Source organism: Musca autumnalis, unplaced genomic scaffold, assembly GCF_047663935.1.
Source record: "Musca autumnalis isolate F117 unplaced genomic scaffold, ASM4766393v1 scaffold_2, whole genome shotgun sequence".
In the NCBI taxonomy this organism is placed as follows: domain Eukaryota; kingdom Metazoa; phylum Arthropoda; class Insecta; order Diptera; family Muscidae; genus Musca; species Musca autumnalis.
The window spans coordinates 75,147,052-75,169,299 of record NW_027411755.1 but is presented as its reverse complement, the minus strand read 5'-3'; the positions used below and the strand labels follow the sequence as shown (position 1 = coordinate 75,169,299).

General features: G+C 36.3%; 1 protein-coding gene across 5 annotated transcripts in view; it reads right to left on the bottom strand.

Annotated features, from left to right (window-relative positions):
- Nucleotides 1–7,114: 7,114 nt before the first annotated feature.
- CdGAPr (GTPase-activating protein CdGAPr) overlaps nucleotides 7,115–22,248 on the bottom strand; it is a 279,666-nt gene continuing 264,532 nt past the window's right edge. For 4 of the 5 annotated variants that reach the window (XM_073967947.1, XM_073967948.1, XM_073967949.1 and 1 more), the window contains 6 exons: nucleotides 14,568–15,862; nucleotides 13,467–14,510; nucleotides 12,537–13,400; nucleotides 11,769–12,312; nucleotides 9,504–11,698; nucleotides 7,115–7,503 (listed from right to left, as the gene is read on the bottom strand). In XM_073967947.1, the coding sequence (XP_073824048.1) occupies nucleotides 7,425–7,503; nucleotides 9,504–11,698; nucleotides 11,769–12,312; nucleotides 12,537–13,400; nucleotides 13,467–14,510; nucleotides 14,568–15,862 (6,021 nt within the window). In that variant the 3' untranslated portion in view covers nucleotides 7,115–7,424. Of the gene's footprint in view, nucleotides 7,504–9,503; nucleotides 11,699–11,768; nucleotides 12,313–12,536; nucleotides 13,401–13,466; nucleotides 14,511–14,567; nucleotides 15,863–16,263; nucleotides 16,383–22,248 lie in introns of those variants that run through there. The other variant, XM_073967951.1, reaches the window with a different exon arrangement.

Below are 22,248 nucleotides of genomic sequence, written 5' to 3'. Positions count from 1 at the left end.
GCTTTATTTTGTTGGTTATCATTACAAAAAAATATTTTTTATCATTTTACTTCCTTTAGTGGTTGTCTAAATAAAAATTTGGCAACATCCTGCAGTCCTGTTTGGGTATTTTGTTTTTAATAAGGATTTTTTTTTTCTGTTTTACATTTAGTTGAAGTGTTTAAGTATAAGTGTATGCATGTAAATTGTTTATCTATTTTTAGACAAATAAAAGTGTAAATGTTATTTAATACATTTTTTTTTGAAATTTTTGTTTCATTATGGTTTATAAAAGATCTTGAAAAAAGATATTCACTCTTTTTATAAGCTTTTGGTTATGTTCGATTGGTTCCCATAGTTTGTAGTAAAAAATATAACAAAATTAATTAGTTTTATTTTTCTTAAAAGGAGATAATAATATGTTTAATTGTTTATAGTAAAAAAGTTAAGAGACTTGATGGAATTTGTAATTATGTTTATTTTTTATAGGGTATAACTTCGTTTAGCATAATTACATTCATTTGACAAAACCAAAAGTGATTAGATCGACATATAACATTAGTGACTTCTTAGGCGTAGCGACTTGTAACCCTTTCAATTTTCCTTAGTCACCATTGTCGGTGTTGCTTCTAGAAATGCATTTCTTATTTTGTTTTTTTTTTTCGTTAATATTTTTTTTTTCCAAAATATCATTTAATTTTATTTATTATATAATAACAATAACTTTATTATTTTTATTGATTTTCGTATCCTATACATTAAAAAAATATTTCTTATAAATAGCTATTTAAATATTTCATTGTTCTACATGGATGTAAATGAAACATTAACACAACTCTCTAAGCTTCCCATAATTTTTTTAAATGTTTTTTTTTTCACTTTCATTTACCTTTGTTATCCTTCAAATTGTAGATGGCTAGCTGCCATTAATCACGCACCAAATAATCGAGGTTATACTATTTCAATTAGATCGGAAAATGCATTATCTGATTTCCACGTAAGGTATGGGCTCGCCTAATCTTCATATCAATTCTTATGGATCCAGACATTCTATTTTCTTTTCACTTATTTGTATTTACACATAAACAAAAACATACGGGTATGTTCTGAGACACACTTCACCTCTCACTGCACGCCTCAAGCATTTTGTTCGCCCCATTTACTCCTATTTTTGCGAATTTCTTGGGGCTACGATTCATAAGGGTATTTAAAAAGAAGAGTACACCCTAGTTCGTCCATAAAATTCTCGAACAATAAACCTAAATAGGGTAACAAAATGTTTGAGGCGTGAAGTGTGTCTCAGAACATACCCGATAATTTGCTCATTATATTTGCAATGCAAAAAATTATGTTTTTTTGTCAGTTTTCTAATGGCCGCCATTAAAATGAATATTTGGTGAAACTATGGAAGAGTTTGAAGTTTGAAGACTACATAAGGGCATATTTAAGACATTTCAGCAACTAAGCAAATCCGAAAATAAAAGTAAGTGTGAAGTTTTTGGAATCTGCTTTGGAATTGAGAACATTGAAATGATGATAACACGTTGGGCGCCATATTGCTACAATCCGCTTTATGAGACATTGGGATGGAGGATACAGCTAACTCAGGGAAGCTGAGTAGATTGAGAGGGTGAGGGTTGTACCTTTTTGAACTATTAAACACTTTTGTCACGGGTATATGTAGTATTTGTTGTGTTGTGTTCTTGTCTTTCATTGATTGGGCTGATGGTACCATGGTTGGGACCGCGTTGTCTAAAATTACTGATGAGGACGATATAAATGCAAAGAAGCCGGAAAGACATTCCAGCAGACATTCACAACTGCAGCCACTCGTTTAATACCTACTGATCAAATACTCGTCTTGATAACTTTCGTCGAGTCAACCCCATTGACACCAAAGTTAGGGAGCTGACACTGGAACTTAATAAGTTGCTCGGTTAGCACATGTTGGAAAAGTGGCTATATCATTTCAAGAGTTGCAACTTTGAAGTCGGAATAAGTGAATAGTGGGCACAGTTAAATCACTCCCCAACTCCATCCCAGGGAAGAAGGGAGATGCGACCTCAGCCATGTTTGACGATGTTACGCTGACTGATCCAAAGAGGTGCGCAAGTTATTTCAATCGACATAAGAGGATAATACTACGTCGCATTAGATCTCTTCCAGCCGAGGTTGAACCACCACCATTTAGAATGGATTATATTGAAAATGTCATTGTGAACGACGTCGTTAGGCACTGACGGGGTACTGAAACAGCTGGATGTGCCGGGAGTTGAGTATCTCATCAAACCTATTAACCTGTCGCTAGCCACCCGCATCTTGCCCAAAGCCTGCAAAATGGGCAGGGTGGACTCGCTACTGAAGCCAGGCAAGGATGTCGGCAAAGGTGAATCATACAGACCCATTTCACTTTTGTCGTCCGTAGGTTCTTGATGATTTATTCCTCCCCAGTGTCAGAAATAACTATCCAATTGGCGATCATCCGCACTGGTTCCTTAAGAAACACAGCGCTTTGTACCATTTCCACATATATAAGTCGAGATCTCAACCAGAACAAAACGTGCGATAGGACAGTGTAGGTGGCGCTCGTCTTATCAAAAGTCTTTGATGCTGTCAAGAATCCCACATTTTTTGAGGACATCGAGCAAACTACCCTCTGGCCAAGTTTGAAACGTTGAATAATCATTCAGACGTATCTCCTATTTAACCAACTTACCAACAAATTTCGGGCCAAGAACTTGCAAAAATATCAGCCCCTAAATCTACAGCCACTCTGTACACCACATGCACTGCGAAAATGGGCACAGAAGTGAACTGCACATTTCACAGCTATCTGCGACAAGCTGAGATGTATTAACAAGTTCCCCAGCCGGAAGCACTTCGGTGCAGATAAATAAACCTTGTTGACTATATATATAAAGTCGGATGAGTGGTAAGCTATGTGACAACAGTGTTGTCCGGGAATATAAGTGCAAGGAGTAACATTCAAACCTGTCATAAACCTCTGAGAAGGGGCATATCAACTTCGGAAATTTGTATTACAAGATGCTTCTAGTGCGGCAACAAAAGGTCATGCTTTTTTTACAGTAGCTGCTCGGGTATTACGTCGAGTCTCATCCTAATCACCTTAGGGAGGGAACAAGAGAGAGCCACAAAATCAGCAGGTTTGAATAGCATTCACACAGATACAGTCGCAGATGCCATAAACAACTATGCTGAAATTTGAATTTGAAAAATTTCAAATCGTGGATTTTTAAAGAAATTTTTTTTAAATCGTGGAATTTGTAAATCAAATTTGTTCAAATCGTGGATTTTTTTAAAGAACATTTTTTTCAAATCGCACTTTTTTTAAAGAACATTTTTTTTCAAATCTTGTATTTTTTAAAGAAAATTTGTTAAAATCGTAGATTTTTTAGAGACAAAAAACAAAAAAAAAAAAAAAACACTGTTCCACAACATCCCATACGGGACAAGGGAGACTTCTCTCATATCAATGAGTGCACCCCGATTCATATTTAGCTCAATGATATGGGACCTACTGTTTATCGCCGAGTCCGAACGGCGTGTCTTAAGACACCACTTGTAGAGAAGTTTTACAAGGCTGAAATACTCAGGAAATGTCGCCAACATTACTGAGGGGTATTTTGCCACCGTTGAAAAATGTTTGATGTTGCCTGGCCGGGGAATCGAACCACCGACCTTCTGCGTGCAAGGCGGGCGTGCATACCATTGCACCACGGTGGCACCCGTGAGAGAACATTTTTCAAATCTTGGATGATTTTTTAAAGAAATTTTTTTTCGAATCTTGTATTTTTTAAAGGAAACTGGTTAAAATCGTTGATCTTTTAAAGACAATTATTTCAAATTGTGGATTTTTTAAAAACAATTATTTCAAATCGTAGATTTTTCAAAAACAATAATTTCAAATCGTGGATTTTTTAAAGACAATTATTTCAAATCGTAGATTTTTTAAAAACAATAATTTCAAATCGTAGATTTTTTAAAAGCAATTATTTCAAATCATAGATTTTTTAAGGAAATTTTTTTCAAATCGCAAGTTTTTTAAAGAATTTTTTTCAAATTGCAGATTTTTTAGCTAAATGTAGATTTTTGAATGAAAACTTTTTCAAAACGTGGATTTTTTAAGAAAACCTTTTCAAAACATGGATTTTTTGAAGAAAACTTTTTCATAATGTGGATTAAACAATTTTTAAAACGTGGATTAAAAAAACTTTCACAACTGGGATTTTTTAAAGAACAATTTTTCAATTCGTGGAGTTTTTAATATTTTTTTGAAATCGTGGAGTTTTTAATGATAATTTTTCCAATCGTGAAGCTTTCAAAGGACATTTTTTTGAAATCTTGGAGTTTTTAAAGAACATTTTTTCAAATCGTGGAATTTTTAATTGTCGAGTTTTTTAAGAATATTTTTCCAAATCTTGAAGCTTTCAACGGACTTTTTTTGAAATCTTGGATTTTTTAAAGAACATTTTTTCACATCGTAGGGTTTTTAAAGAATATTTTTTCAAATCTTGGAGTTTTGAAAGAATAATTTTTCTATTTATGTTGGATTGGAGAAGAACATGGAAACTCAGCGATGACGTAAGTGCTAAAATTTTCAACTATTTAGCCACAGTTACAACGTATCCGCACTGCTCATAATTCTAAAATCCTTGGGATAGTCTTCGACAATCTTCGCACGTCACCCATACAACCACAAAATCAAATCTAAGAACAAAGCCCTAAAAGCTTTAGCTCGCACCTCCTGGGGCAAAGATAAGGATTCATTGATAGCGACATACAAGGTCATTGGCGGCTGTGTCTTCAGCTATGCTGTCCCGGTCTGGACATGCTTCCTAAGTGTTTCGCAATGGAGGATTTTGCAAACGTCACAAATCAAATGTGGATCAGGCAACACGATGTGTTGCTGATTAGACAGTTCCTGGTGGCATGTTACCAGCCATCACACTGTGATGGAAGATCCACCAGGCTATCGTGAAGGCAAGCAAGACGACATTCTATTGGACGTCAACCTATTGTCGATATCGAACTACATGAAAACCGTGCATCAACAGGCCGTCTCCGACGCCATAAGTGGATATAGATGCAATAAACTCCTAAATCAATATTCTCCTACAATTTCGGACAGTGAGCGGCAACTTCCCAGGCAAACAGATCCATTCAATTTCTCAATTCCTATAGAGAACGATACCCTTCCTGCTTTTCGATCCCTTATACTTCGCATTTGTTCAATTGCCTATCTAACCAAACAAATCTATGCAATACATAATTAATATATTTTTCCTTTTCTTTTCCATTTTTGGTGTATATTCTTCAGGAAAGCACCCTTGAGTTCAGGCGATCTGTTACAACAACTAATCCTAGAAGATAATATGGATTGTATTCCTGGACTGTTCATTCTTGAGGAGCGAACGAAGAGTAGTTTAATTGTACTAGGTTTCAGGAGAACTTCACACTAGGCGCGTAAAACAGTGGTTAGCTACAACTCGAAAATTTGTTGTCATATAGACCGGATACATTATTGGCCATTGCAATATATGGCCGATGGATAATTACAGAGTTAATTGCTGTACGTATTGTGAAAATGCAGAAAAGACTGAAGTGGTGTCGTACTACGAACGACAGCCCTTTGCCATCATTGAGCTACATAAAACAGCAATTTGTGATGTAAGATGAGTTTCTTTTCTAGTATATTTCACTCACAAATATTTACAAATAAAAAATTTTCAAATTAGTGATAGTCCATAACCTCAAATTTCGTGGGTGTATTTTGCATTTGAAATTGTATTTTATATAAATGAAGAAAATTTAATTTCTGTGTTACAATTTTGTTTTGTTGCAGTTCGGCGTAATTTCAAACATCATTGTTGGCAATGCAGATTTCTATCAGATAAAAAAATATTATAAAAAATCCAATTATAAATTCATTCGAATAAAACATTTTTATGAAAATGTAAAATAAAAAAACAATAATTTTTTAGTCATAATGTTTGCATAAAAATTAAAATTTTATTTCAGTTTTTTTTGTTTATAATTGTTGCAATTGTCATGTACATAAAAAATCATAATAGTAATAATAATATATAAATTTTAAATTTACAATTATTAAATTAGATTAAGATTAATAAATGTATAAAAATATTTCTTTTTTCTCTGTGTGTTCAGAAAAAATAAATTAGCAAAAAAAAAAAAAAAAACAAAGTTTTTTCTCAATTTTCCATTGTCTTCCAAAAACAAATAAAATAACTTGCTTTTTAAATGCTCAAGCTAGCTTATATAATAACAAAAATAAATTAAATTTAACTATACACTAAAAAACAACTAAAATTTAATGTTTAACAATATTTAATAATAAAAATAATCATACAAATAAAATAAGTGTTTTATCTTCACAAACAAGTCATCATCAATCAAAATTGCTTAGAAAAGTGTGTGTAAAAAAAGATCTTAAAACAAAGTCTAACAACAGAAAATGTATATTGCATTTTTTTGTTTTAAATGAGTTTTTGAGTTAAAGTCAATATTTTTTTATTTGGAACAAATTTATATAATATAAATTTGTGGTTATAAGAGAGATTCCACAAAAGTAGCAATAGAATGAAGAAGACGCTGTTACTAATTTACATAAAGAACACATGGGATGAAATGAATGGTATCAAACAAATTATTCAACTTATTTTCAAATTTATTCTTATCTTGGTTTACAAATGCATTTATATAATGTTATGATAGAAATGCAAAGAACATTACGAAAATGTTCATAGGATTTTCCAAACAATGCTGAAAATATTGTTTTGCTTTAGATTGACTTCGTAACTTTATAGTCCTTAAATTCATCAACCCATGTGTCATATTTGTTTTGTTTTGTCCATAAACTTGAAATAAATGTTTTTCTTTCAGAATATCAACAAAGAAATGAAAGGGAAATGCTTTTCATTGTTTTTTGTTTTGTTTTTGTGTTTGATACTTAAACATCTTTGGATTGTTTTTGCTTGTTATAATAAATTTTATAATCCATAATATTATCTTAGCTTTTTATATAGAATATTTGTTATGATTTTTTAGTAGAAATATAAATATTTATAGTTTCTTTTTTTCTTCAATATTAATATCATTTTTGATGTCGTTTATGTTAAGTGATTTTGTTGTTAAGTGTGATGTTCTGTTGATTTTGTTTTTTTTTTAATTTTTAATACTATTTTTTGTTTAAATTAATATTTGTTATTTCATCTTATATAAAACATATTTTTTTATATTTCACAAAAAAATTGTTTATTATAAGTTTATAAATATTTAATGTTTTTTTTGTTTATTAGTATTATTGTGTGACGTCCAAGGTTGGAGATGAGAGTTTCTCACCTTTTGGTGTTTTATGAATTAAACTATCATCATAAATGTTTTATGGTATAAAAATTATCATTTACTTATTGCTGATTTTGTGAACGAGATTCGAACATGGCGGTTACATCACGTATGGAAAATTGTGGTGAGATTTTTTCACGGCTGCAAAGGAGAATTAAAATAAAATTAATTGTTTGTATAGTTAAAAGAAGTAAAAAAGAATCAGTAGGCGTTTCCCTCAGCCTATAGCTGTAAAAAAATAACGGGGGTAGTGGACAGATCTCTAATTTTAAAAATAAATGCTATTAACGCCATGTTTACATTAGAGCATTTTGAATGGCTAACCTTCTATATAAGGATTTTTTTGATGCATACACAATGGAGTTGACCTTTGAAATACTGTGAGCTTATTTATTTCGGTTATTTGTAAACGTACTATTATTGAAGGCGACAAAAGAATTTTTGGATGTTTCTAGTGTCAATTTTTAGGCGTTGCTCGGTAGGTATAATAAATAGTTGGCCTAATTATTCCACTGACAGACCCAATAAACGCAGTCAAAGAAAACATACTCCTTCTAATATTTCAAGAATTACCTTTGAGCTGGGGTTTTGGAACATTGGGGCAATTGTCGAAAGAAGTATGGAAAATAAAATTACAAAGTTGTAACAAAGACTACGAAAGCTTAATCCGAGAGGTGTATGAAGAAGTGATCCAAAAAATTGGGACATTTCAGGGCCCATATCGCAGTACTGGTTTCCTTTAGAAAAAAAAATCAGTCGTACTTCCCTAAACGTAGTGGAAAAAATTTCCACTTGTGTTCAAAAAACAACTGCGTTATTGATAAGTATATGTTGTAGTAAAGATCACAACGACAACTCACTGTTAAAATTTCAACATGTGATTAAGAGCTTAAAAATGCTAAACTTATGCGGAATTGCAGCTGAAGGAATGGATCGATATATTCCATCATAAATTTCAAATTTCAGAACAATCATCGAGCAGACCAGACCTTAAGATAAAATCTGAATTTGTATGAAGCAGTTACCCGACAGTGTTGTCCGATATGGACCTTCTTACAACTTGGTGTTCGTTTGGAAGAAATTTCACGATGTCCAAAGTACTACGGATACTCAATTCATACGTGCTAATCAGTCATTACAACTTACAACTTGGTGTTCGTTTGGAAGAAATTTCACTATGTCCAAAGTACTAGGGATACTTAATTCATACGTGCTCATCAGTCGTTTAGTAAGCGCAGGCAGGGTATTTAGAGCTTTTGGGACAAGAAGAATGGTCTTGATCCCGAAAAAAAACCGAGATACACTGGTGTGCGAAATAATAGAGCCACTGAAGTTACAACGCATCAAACATTTCTAAATCGCTTCTGAAAAGTGTGTTATGGCGCAATTTGCATTTTTATATAGGAACATTATCCCATAAATAAAATTCAGTCAATATTTGTTCAATTTGGGGGTGGTCCTTGTATTAGGCAGGACAGAGCCCGTAAAGAGGTGTGCGTAATAATAGAGCCACTTTAAGTAAATAACAAAATTTCTTTGGGAAATTTTAATTTGACCTCCAAAATCATAGGGAAAACTTTAATTTTCCTTCCTAACATTGCTTTACTGAATAAACCTGCACCTAAAATTAAAATTTTTCCTCCCGTTCCAGAGTTAATGGGGCTGAAAACCCAGATGGGCCCAGAATCGAAGATAGTGCCACATAAAGACCTCCAATATATCGCAAATATCAATATTTGTGATTGTGAAAAAATGTGCTAAACTTCTATCAAAAATAAGAAAACATCAAAAAACCGATCGAAAAAGTTAATATTTTTATGATTTTAGAGCAAAATATGGGGGTCCTGTAAGGAATATTACCCTTTGTAGCTCCTCCGCTCCAATAAACGAGTAAATAATTGATTGTTATCAACTCTAACATATCTTAGGTGTTATTTAAGAACAGCCTAAAACAATTTATGGGTACAGAAATCACGAATCTTAAACATAAATTATTGGCCCTATTCCAATAACGGCCACGCGAAAAAACCATATGTGTCCTTTTTTACCATCTGAGAAGTGGCAATAAACTGGAGCGAAATTCATCAAGCAAAATCTACTGAAAAGCATAGGAACTATTACAAATGTATGTTTTCACTTACTTGGATGATATACTATTTCGTGTGGCTGGCGAAAGACCTGTTGAGCCCAGTTCATGCGTTGATTTCACCGATGAACGTTCCCTAGATGGTGCAGTGGTTGAATTAATACCATTAGCAAAATCCATGCTTTTACGTTCAAATTTTTGTACTGTAGCTCGAGCCGAGAATTCTTCTTGGTCCGTTGTCGTCGAAGTTGTCAATGTTGATGATGCTGATGATGTGGGTGGTTTCGTTGTATTGACTTTATTTAGAGAATGTTGTGAACGTTTAATAAATGAATCACCACCAACTCCAGCGTTATTGGCATTTGTTTGATCATAACTATTTTGATTCTTTTCATCGGATATGCTGCGCACACGATGTTGAGTATTTAATGTGGTTTCTGATACGGCTGATGAGGGAGGATTACGACCAAATTCCTTTAGATTATCCATATCTTTCTGCAAGGTACGCATATCGGCACGAGATTTGGATTTGACTCTCAATGATGTATTGTCTGGAGAGAATTTATCATCTTCATTTTTGGTAAGATTTAAATCTGTCTTCGATTTCGATTTAAATGAGTCAGCGTGGTATTTTTGTGTGAGTTGCTGGCGACGTTCTTCCTTTATGCGATCAATGCGTTCCCTATCCAATTTTACACCGGATAGGACTTTAAGATTTGTTGATGGCGTCGTTGCTCCTCCTCCTGTGCCACCGCTGGTGTTGGTAGGTGATGTTGAAATATTGGAATTATTAAGATCGGCAGTATTTTCTGGATGTACATTGTTTTGTATTAGAGAAATGCGATTTTCAGTTGTGGGGGTAATTTTTAAGTCAGCATTTTCATAATCGTGGTCCAAAGAGTTGTTGAAATTCTTCTCTTTGGGTAAATCAATCTTTAGCGTTGTCTTATCGTTGTTGGCCTTGGAAGCACAGTATTCTTCAGTAATGGGCATGCCAGGCAGTCTTTTGGGTGGATTTAAAGTTTTGGGTCTGGTAAAATCAAAACTTTTTCTACGATTTCCTGCCTCATTGGCGGCAGACTGTTGATTCAGCTGTTGTGAACTTTTCAGTTCCTGTAGATTTTTACTACCAAATTCTCGTATGAAAGCATTTTCATCTAGAGATCTGGTGATTTGTTGGGTTTTGTTAAGTTTTTGTTTGAGGCTTGCGGTTTGCTGCTGCTGTTGTTGTTGGTGATGATGATGCGATTTTGAAGACCTTTCGGGATGAGTAGCTGTATTTAAGGTGTTGGGTTTTCTTAAAGAACTTCTGTTGCCAGAGAAATCAAAAGCTGGCATTTGTTCTACGGGAGAAACTTCGAATTTTGTAGCCAATTCTTTAACACTAAAATTGGAAGGCGATCTTCTTGCAGTATTGGCGGCCACCTCTATAGTTTCTGTTTCTTGATCTTTAATGCTATCCAAACTATCCAATTCCACTTCAGGATCTTCATAACTATCCGGGTTGCTGGATTCCTCTTTGAGCAGGGCCTTCATTTCCTCGCCCATTAGATTTTCATAAACACTCGTGGGCTTTCTTAACTCAACATTTTCATACAACAATTTCTCCTCATCGGACATTTGTATGTCTTCGCCATGAGTGTCAATGGGTGTGTCCTTATCGGAATCTTTTTCACTTTCACTCAGCTCCTCAACTTCAGCCAAATTTTCCAGTTCTTTTTGTGGATACTTGCGATCCTCACTCAACAACTGGTTTACTTCAGTAACAGAATTTCTAAAGAACTTCACCTGTTCATAGACGGTGTTTTCGTCGAATGATGTTTCCAACAAAGGTTTGGTGGAATGTGATGACTGTTGTCTCTCTTCCTTGTGTCGCGAATAACTTATTGGTCTCTCTTTAGTGGGACTCTTAAGATTGTACGTAATGCTAATTGTAGATTTAATTGGACTAGCTAAGGTTTTTAGGGGTGAATTAAGATTACTGGGTGTATTTTCATACTCCTCATAGGCTGGTGAGTTTTCATCTGTTTCAATGAGAGAATGCATGCTCAGCTGGCGTTGTAAATTTTGATAGCCATATTCACTGGGTGTTACCGATTGACTGGTGTTATCAGTGAAATTAGAGTTGGGCGAAATTAAATTATGATTGCGTTGTATTGAAGATTCAGCTGTTAGCTTGGGACCACCTACTGGATTTAGGTCCAGCGACAATTCACGTTTCAAAGCTTGCATATCACGTTTTTCAATTATCTAGAAAATGAATTTTGAAATTATTCAATGCAGTTCCAAATCGCAAAGTGGAGGAAGAGGGTATACTTACGTTAGATCCTATACTCTCTGCTGAGGTGCCTAAATAACTGCCCGCATCCACACCCAATAACATTTGTTGCATTTGATTGGATGAGGCAGCGGAAATGCCTGAAATGCCAGACATTGCCGATGACACCATTAATGGATCCAAATCATGTTGTGGTGTATTTACAGCTGAACTATTTTCGGAACTTGTATCCCCACCCACAAGCAGTGAATATCGTGGACTTTGTATGGGCGATGAAGGTGTCACAGACAACTTCGATTGTTCCATTTCATTATTGTGATGACTATTATTTTGTGACAATTTCTGATTGTGCGTATCTCTAGTTTCTTTGGTTATATCGCCAGAATAACTGCGCAGCAGTTGTTGTTGTTGTTGCAGGGCATCATTTGTTACACAATAACTATTACGATTTTTAACTTTAAGCAGATCATACGATTGGGGTCTGGCTGTTAAATGATGTCCACCACTAACACTGCTTGTAGGTGCTAATAGTTTGGGTGAAGAACTATTGGAGTTGGTCGATTGATTGGCACTAAAGGAAACAGTTCTGAAAGAAACAAGATACGATTTATGACATTAGATAGGTGTACAACTTTTCAGGATGAGCTCAATTATCATGAACAAACATGTAAGAATACAGATCATTCTAATGAAAAAAGTCTCATTGTCCCTGCGGGGATTTTTGTGGGAACATATGTATGTGATAGTTCCCTGTTATTACTTTGACCCTTGATCAATAACCTAAATACAAGAGACTTGTAGCACACTTACCTTGTTTTCATTTGTGGAGATTCTTCATCTTTTTTCTGGGCAGCGGCCGTAGCAGCAGCTTCAACTTCTTCGATTAGCATTTTGGCAAATGTCTCCTTAGAAGACAATCGTCGCTCATTACTTACACCAGTTCCAGGATAACTAAAACGTTCCTTTGTATTGGCCACGGATGATTTATTATTGTCTTGATCTTTACGCTTCGAACCCAGCTGTACCGATGGATAACTATAACGAGTATTTGAGTTGGAGCAAGTCTTTTGGGCGGCATCCATTGGTACTTGTTGCCTCTGTCTAGTTGGTGTGGTGGTAGTAACTTCTGTCGATGAACCACCATACAGAGAAGATGATGGGGGTTGTTGGCTGGTTGGTGGCGCATGTACCTGTACACTGGCATACAAAGTCTGCGGGTTAGGCACAGTATGTTCAGGTGTACCGCAATCGATGTATTGTATATCGGAAAGTTGATCCTCCAGTTTATAGCGTTTACAACAACTTTCATCACTGTTGTGTTCATGGCAGGTTTCACCACCATGACATTCACTGGGTTGAGACCAATTTGTTGGGGCGTTGTTTGAAGGACTAGCTGTACTGGTTGTTGAGGCGGCTCCTGCTGACGCCCCTGCCGAACTTGGTGATAACAAAAGATTAAGACGTGGTTGCTTCTTGGGGCTTGGATTAACACTATTAGTTTGACTGGAAAATTCTTCTGGTCGGGCACGCATTATGCGTCGCGAGGTGGAGCCTGAAGAGGGTGGTATATTTTCCTTGCCTACCCTTGGCGAACTGACCAAAGATTCACTTTCAGAAAATATACGCATTTCGGGTTCTTCACGATCAAAGTTGAGACCCAACTCAGAAAGTTCTCTGCAGGAAAAAGAGAAAAATAATTTAAAAACTTTTTAAATTTGTTCACATCAATATTCCACTTACCTTGAAGGACATGTTGTGGCATTGCCCCTTTGCGGCGACTGCAATAAATCAAAGTATGAATCATGCGATACGGAACGTGAATGACCCGCCGTACGTAAACTATCAATGGAATTGGAACGTACACACACCTCAATTGGTTTGCTTGGTTCGCCACAATAGGAGCGTGACGTTTCAAAGAGTTCAATTGATTTGTGTTTCTCTTCACGTTTCATTAATGCACTCTTCGATGGCTTACCATTGACACCAATTATACAATCGGCATCGGCAAAGGTTACTTGCGGTGTGTCTTTGTGCCGGGGTGGTGGTGAGTGTGAATCATCATCATCATCAATGCGGGCAGTTACAACAATGGAAGATTTCAAATCATGCGCCGCTCCATTGCTAACGGGTCGTTGATTGCGTGAAAACAATGACTTCCAGCTATGAGTTTTGCGTTTTTGCCAGCTGCGTGGCACAGATAATACCGTGTGATATTTATCCGGTAAACTGGAGGGTCCTCCACCCACTTCTATGTAGGAGCCAATATTTTGGCCTGAATTTACACTAGATATCATGTTTATGGGCATGGATTGTTTCATATCGAAGCCATCGTATTTCAAATGACGTTCTTGAGCCTCTTCCAAGCTAATAAGTTTGGGGCCACCAGCGCTTAAACTTTTGGGTCTTTCAACACAGGCAGTGCTTTGATCATGTTCTCGTTGTTCAACTAATAAACTTTCACAATCGGTTAGGGAATCCATGCGATTTTCTGCTGCTGCTGCCGCACTACTTGAGGTGGGCACAGCCCCTTGGGTGGCAATATAGCTGAGTCGCACAGCAGCCTCTTCCAAGGCATCAAATATGAGATGGCAATTGCGTATTAAATATTCTGTGACCACAGCCTGGACACCGACACCACGAAGAGCAGCCACTCCGCCTGATTCTAAGGCTGGAGAACGTAATAGATTTGGGGCCCAAACAATGGCCAAATTTTTATCTGTCATGCCAGTGCGTTCTGCATATTGGGAAATTTTATTTAAATGTTCCGAGAGATATTTGAGAGTTCTGCAAAAAGAGTTATTGAAATCCATAAATTCAGGGGAATGAATATTAAAACCTTACCTATAATGTGGTGGTGGTAATTTCAAAACAGTCTCCTTCATCAGCCTTAGCCTTTCGTTGCTTTCACTCTTCGCTTGTATGGCCTCAACAAAGTTGTCGTATAACTGATAGGTGCACAGAGGATTGGGTAATTCACGGAAATACATTTTCAGCAAAGAACTAACTGCATGGATATCCTGCTTCATTTCCGGATTACCCAAATCTGGTATCCGTTCTTCATCAAAAGCCCTCCTTAGCTTTTGTATATTCGATGTAATACCCGATAGGCGATAAATGCCATCAACAATACCATGTTCCTCAATAAATTCGGCACAACATTTCAATACCATTGGTATCTCCTGGCCACTGTTGAGTAAATGTTCCGATAAATCACAAGAGAAAACACGTTCCCGATAAATGCCGCTCTGTTTAAGTCTCCGACGTGAAGGCCGTGAGAGGATAAATGAACGAAAGAAGGCAATGAGTTTGCCATGTTTTCGAAGAACAGGTTTTGTGGGCGATACCTCAACTTGACCCACCAGAGGGGCTGGCATTGGAAAGTGGCGTGGTATCTTATCACCTATTGTGGCCACACATGATTGCGGAAAGAATCCAACCTCATAATGAGACTTCTGTAAGTGGGACTTTTTCCCCCTCCACCATATGGATTCGGCCGGCGAAGGCATATCTATAACAGAAATCATATCTCCAACTTCAATGGATATCTCATCTGAAGCCTGGGCCTGATAACGTCGTACACCATATGCGGCTCCCACCGCGGGTGTATTTATTGTTCGCATTGTATCATCATCGGCCAATGGCAATCTCCGGCCCTTATTGTCCAGCTGCAGCCATGTCAATATTGTACCACATGTTAACGAGTCTGAGGCTATTTTGGAAAAACGTTCCAAATATTTGGCCACAGCATATTCGACTTCTTCTTCATTTTTAAAGTCCACTTCGGAAAGATGTTTGAGACCGCTTATTTTACGATCGTAAACGCAGCGATGTAACATTTCATCCAACATTTGCATATTATCAAATGAACGCTTAACCAGGAATGGATCTGAACGATGGGGAAAAACTTTAATGATAAACCAACAGGATGAGGGCGAAAAGGTACGCAATGATGAGGGTCCTCCCTGGGAGGTGGAACATGTACTGCCGGCAATATCACCACCAATCGATTGGGAGGCTATGCTGCTGTTTAGTAATTCGGATTTATCATCAACCAAGCGTACGGAGAGGGGACCCAGCTGAACACGTTCATAATGAAAGTGGGCACAATCTTCCAGCTTTGGGAAACGGCATGTTTTCTGCAAAGAGAAGAAGATTAACATATTAAAAAAGATATACCTACTTTGGGAGAAGTAAACTAAAATGTATTTCTAGGAGATGCAAAATTAGGAAAAAAACCCCATCATTAAAAACTTGACGCTTCGGGAAGTCAAGCGCTGAATAATGCTTTTCAGACCACTTTCTCACCTAAGGTGCCTTTCGAAATAAAACTGCGAAGAAAAACAAAATGTATGCATGTAGTATAATTATCGGACCAACTGTACATTTGTACCTCATTTGTTTTATAGCCTCATCCTTTAGGGTAATGTGCCTCGTTAAAATAATGGTCAAAGTATATTTGAATGAAACCTGTTTCAGATAATTTAGTGCCTTGGACAAATCTGTTGATGCAATCACTCGGCAACAGATTCTTACGTACCGGATTGACCCGAAACCGATGGTGTTTCGGCCGGCGACTGCCGCCAGCCCAGCATCTGCAACAACAACTGAAGAGCACCATAACTTGCGAATTGTGTGAATCAACGACAGCTGATTCAACATGACAACAGATCACAGCTGATCGTTATTATCATTAATTGATGGCAACATCATCATCAAGTAAACACCAATAAAAACGAATGGCAACGTCATTTTTGTAACACAAGAAAGGAATAAAGTAAAAAATTACAGTCACTAATAAAATATTTTAAGGTGTTTAAATTTTTACTAGAAAATTATATATGTTTATATTTATATTAGAAAATTATATTTGCTGTGCGAATTATAACTGATATCAACTGATGGCAACATCATCATCAACTATAGTTTATAAACACCCCTAAAAACGAATGGCAGCGCCATTGTTGTAATGCAAGAGAAGAATAACAGTACGTTTACACTATCATTTAGCAAATCCAGTAGATTTAAGTTGCCATTTTCATATAAACCTAAACCAAGCTTAAAGTAAAAATGACAGTTTGTCAGTAATAAAATATTTATTTAAGGTGTTTTATTTCATATTAGGAAATTTTATTTGCCAATATTAAACCAATTGAGTATCCGATTTGGCCAAAGCTTTGGAAATCCTACGGCGACAAATTAAAACAAATTAAAAATCTAGGTATTTTAATTTTTTGTATTTTCTCCATATCATATCATATCATATGTATGATTTTATACATTTGTCCATATGTTTCATAATAAAATTCCCGACCTCATAATGCTGTGTAACAACGTGAAAAAAGTCCCACATTATACTCCATTCTCCTCCATAAACACTAAATTCAATCTAAATTTCTTTGAATTATAAACATTTCAATAGAAAAAATTTCCATGTTTTTTCGCAATGATTGTCTGGAATTTCCAAAGTACATGATGCCATGAAGAGGAGGGGTGGGGGTGGTTTTTTGGAATAGAAAGTATGTTTATAATAATTTTATCTTTGACATGCCTTTCAAAGAAATTTGTTCACAACATATTTTGCCAACATGGCAAAAAAACTACAATAAGAAAAATGAAACAAATTCCTTTCCTTTTTTGTACTAAATTCACTAATTGGAGTATGTGAGCTGGGGAGAGAGCGACAACAAAGAGAAAGGAAACTATGAAAGGATAGCTCCGTGTTACTTGGTTTATGTGTTATGTCTAGCAAAGTATTACAAATATTTGGCGGCATATTTAGTTGTCAGTTTGGTATACATTACCAGTTTCTTATTTTTATTCTTTAGTTTGGTTTTCTAATATTCCAAACTCTTTTTCCCCACCCACCCCCACAGACATTATCATAAAAAATACTTACTTGTGCAAATTATACTGACTGACCCTATTTCATGGAAACAACAATAGCAAAAAAGAAAACAAGGAGAAAAATTGCGTAGCCGCAATACATGTTGTGTCAAATGAAGCAAAGAGTGAAATAAATGGAAGGAACAACATACCAGGCGTTGGAGTCTAGGCTCGATTTACACACAATCAAAAGTTGTGAACACCAACAAAACATTGACGACCATCATCAACTACTCATAATATACTATAGAATGACAGGACAAAAGCAACAACAATAATAGCAATGTGGACAGACTCTGAGAGAAAGAGGAGTACAAAATAGCGAACAAAAAACAATGACAATAGCATTTTTTAAGTTACACCGTTTCCAGAGGAATTGGAAGGATTTTTTTTATTGGAGAAATTTATTTTACGAGAAATTATCATTAACCACAGAGTGGGGCAAATTAAAAAAAATAATCCTCTCGAACATGTCCTAACGTTGCTACAAAAACTATTGTCATCCCAGATTATGTCGCTTCGTACTGCGGATTATGAAATGCCCTCATAATCTCCTCAACAGTAGTACCAGCCGCAGTCTTTAACACCATGTATTCCAGTTCCTGACAATGTGACATTCCCGCAGTTAAACTGCGATGGTCTTCGCAGCAGCATGCTCAATTACATTTTGAATTTTATGAGTCGACGGAGTACATATAATGGTCGCGGCGATTCAGGTAACGAAGCTGAACAGTACAGACGTATCTCGTTTCAGATCGACTCTAGTGACCCATACTTGGATTGTGTGGGGGTAGCGCTAAAGATATAATGCCGAGATATATCTGCTAAATGTGTATATCCCGCCAATTAATAGTTGTGTTCCGCATTATTCGCCTGACTGGCCCTAGGAAATTTTAATGCGCATCATGAGTTCTGGCAAACAACCATAGGAAATGACCAGTGAGACATAGTGCTGTATATCCCGCCGATTAATAGTTGTATATCCCGTTATTCGTCTGACATCAGACCTTTGTTGTAAGGTGATAACTGGCTGATCCTAGGAGATTTCAATGCGCATCGTAAGTTACGACAATCAACCCTAGGGAATGATCAGAGAGGTATAGTGCTGTATATCCTGCCGATTAATAGCTGTGCCCCGCGTTATTCGCCGGATATCAGGCCACTTTTGTGCCTCATGAGTTCTGGCAATCAACCCTAGGGAATGACCAGATAGTCATAGTGCTGGTTGATCAAATGGAGCTAAACATTTTGCATAGTTCGTGACATAGCTCGCCTAACATATCTAACGTGTCAGCTGGTCTGACGAATAGACCTGTCGGCTTCATATCCTCTGAACGCCATACTTTCCTTAACCATGGGAAAGACAATTGACAAGGTTTAAGAAAATTGAGCAACCAACATTTCTGAGAACTCCCCAATACCTCTGATGTTTGGGTAGCAGAGAGTAATTTTCGAGACATCACCGCTGATGCAGCCGCTAGTCATATTCCTGCTGGTCGAATACCTGAAATAAGACCTAATTTCAAAGCAGAGGCGACCGGATTAGCAAATGATGGCGATGAGCTTCGCCGTACGAAACCTAGCGACGCCAGAGTCAGAGAACTGGCATTGAAAGTCAATAGATTTGTCGGTGAGCACAATCGGATAGTGTGTCTAGAGCATCCGAAATGCAGCAACACTGGAACCGGTAGCAGTAAATTGTGGACAATCGAACTCAGGAAAAAAGGATGATCGGACATCTGTCATGTTTAACGACGTGATTGTGACAGATCCGAAGAGTTGCACAGATTATTTCAGCAGAGAAATTATTGAGCTATCAGGGTGCTCAATACATTAATGTGTTTTACGTCGTTTACGGCCTCTTCCGGCCGAGAAGGAACCACCACAATTTACGATGGGTTATGGGCAGATTTTATTCGAGGCGCAAAATTAACCAAAGCGCTTGGACCTGAAGAGATTTCAATGGTGATGCTAAAGCAGGGGAATGAACCATGAGTCGAATATCTGAGCAAGGTCCTCAACCTATCTTTAGCCTCTCCACATTGTTCCCGAAGTCTGAAAAATGGACATGGTGGTCCCGCTACTAAAGCCGGGCAAGGATGCCAGCAAAGGTGAATTATACAAGCCGATCTCACTTTTGTCACCAATAGCAAAGATACTTAAGTCGTTACTGCCAGTATCAGAGCGTGTTATCCAGTTGCAGATCATCAACACGGGCTCCGGAAACTGCATAGTACCACAACAGCAGGTATCAAACAGAACAGACCGTGCCAAAAAACAGTTATGGTAGCATTGGACCTGACTAAGGCTGTTAATACGGTCAGCCTTGCTAACCTGTTTGAGGATATCGAGAATACTACCCTTCGGCCTTCTTTGAAACCTTGGGTCACTAAATATATGTGTGGTCGCCAGTCAACGTCCAAACGCCATAGAGTGAAACAGGGACTTCCCCAGGGAGGGTGATATCTCCGGAATTGTTTAACTTCTACCTTTTTAGAATTCACACTGTTACAACAACAACACTTAAAAAACACTGATACAACCCGTACTAATGCATGGTTCAGAAACCTGAGAAAAAAATTCTTAGAAATATCGGTCCAATATGCGATGACGGTGAATATCGATGTCCTATTATAATTGAATCCTTGCTAAATCTTTAACTTTTGAATCCCCCAACTGTTTGTTTATAGTTCACCACATGTATGTTGCATACTTTTAGGATGACATTTTCCGTTTGCTAAGAAGTCTTATGGATTTATTTACCTAATTACACAATACCGCTACACGCAGGTATTGCCTAGAAAAAATATTTTTTAAAAAATCCACGTGTTAAGGAAATGACTAAAAAAAATATTTTTTAAAAAATCCACGTGTTAAGGAAATGACTAAAAAAATATTTTTTAAAAAATCCACGTGTTAAGGAAATGACTAAAAAAATATTTTTTAAAAAATCCACGTGTTAAGGAAATGACTAAAAAAATATTTTTTAAAAAATCCACGTGTTAAGGAAATGACTAAAAAATATTTTTTAAAAAATCCACGTGTTAAGGAAATGACTAAAAAAATATTTTTTAAAAAATCCACGTGTTAAGGAAATGACTAAAAAATATTCTTTAAAAAATCCAAGTGTTGTGGTAATGCCTGGAAAAATATTCTTTAAAAAATCCACGTGTTGTGGTAATGCCTGGAAAAATATTCTTTAAAAAATCCACGTGTTGTGGTAATGCCTGGAAAAATATTCTTTAAAAAATCCACGTGTTGTGGTAATGCCTGGAAAAATATTCTTTAAAAAATCCACGTGTTGTGGTAATGCCTGGAAAAATATTCTTTAAAAAATCCACGTGTTGTGGTAATGCCTGGAAAAATATTCTTTAAAAAATCCACGTGTAGTGGTAATGCCTGGAAAAATATTCTTTAAAAAATCCACGTGTTGTGGTAATGCCTGGGAATTTTGCTTTAAAAAAATCCACGTGTTGTGGTAATGCCTGGGAATTTTGCTTTAAAAAAATACACGTGTTGTGGTAATGCCTGGGAATTTTGCTTTAAAAAAATCCACGTGTTGTGGTAATGCCTGGGAATTTTGCTTTAAAAAAATCCACGTGCTGTGGTAATGCCTGGAAAAATATTCTTTAAAAAATCCACGTGTTGTGGTAATGCCTGGAAAAATATTCTTTAAAAAATCCACGTGTTGTGGTAATGTCTGGAAAAATATTGTTTAAAAAATCCACGTGTTGCGGTAATGCCTGGAAAAATATTCTTTAAAAAATCTACGTGTTGTGGTAATGTCTGGAAAAATATTCTTTAAAAAATCCACGTGTCGTGGTAATGCCTGGAAAAATATTCTTTAAAAATAAAACCATTTAAAAATCCACGTGCTGTGGTAATGCCTGGAAAAATATTCTTTAAAAAATCCACGTGTTGTGGTAATGCCTGGGAATTTTTCTTTAAAAAATTCACGTGTTGTGGTAATGCCTGGGAATTTTGCTTTAAAAAAATCCACGTGTTGTGGTAATGCCTGGGAATTTTGCTTTAAAAAAATCCACGTGTTGTGGTATTGCCCAGAAAAATATTCTTTAAAAAATCCACGTGTTGTTGTAATGCCTGGGAATTTTGCTTTAAAAAAATCCACGTGTTGTGGTATTGCCCAGAAAAATATTCTTTAAAAAATCCACGTGTTGTGGTAATGCCTGGAAAAATATTCTTTAAAAAATCCACGTGTTGTGGTAATGCCTGGAAAAATATTCTTTAAAAAATCCGCGTATTAAGGTAATGCCTGCAAAAATATTCGTTAAAAAATCCGTGTTGTGGTAATGCCTGGAAAATATTCTTTAAAAAATCCAAGTGTTGTGGTAATGCCTGGAAAATATTCTTTAAAAATCCAAGTGTTGTCGTAATTCTGATCACTAAATTACAGAGCTGATCGGTATTACTTCCAAAATCCTTGATAGGCCAAGCATTTCAGCCCAATTTTCAAGCATAATTTTTGAAAGAAGAGAACATTTTTTCATATATTTCCATTTTCTGGGAAATGGTGTTGTGGCAATTCCAGGAAGAAAACAAATGCAAAAACCTGCGACTGATTATGGACACAAACTGGAGCAACAATTTGCAGTGAAAGGCATAACAAAGGAAAACCAAC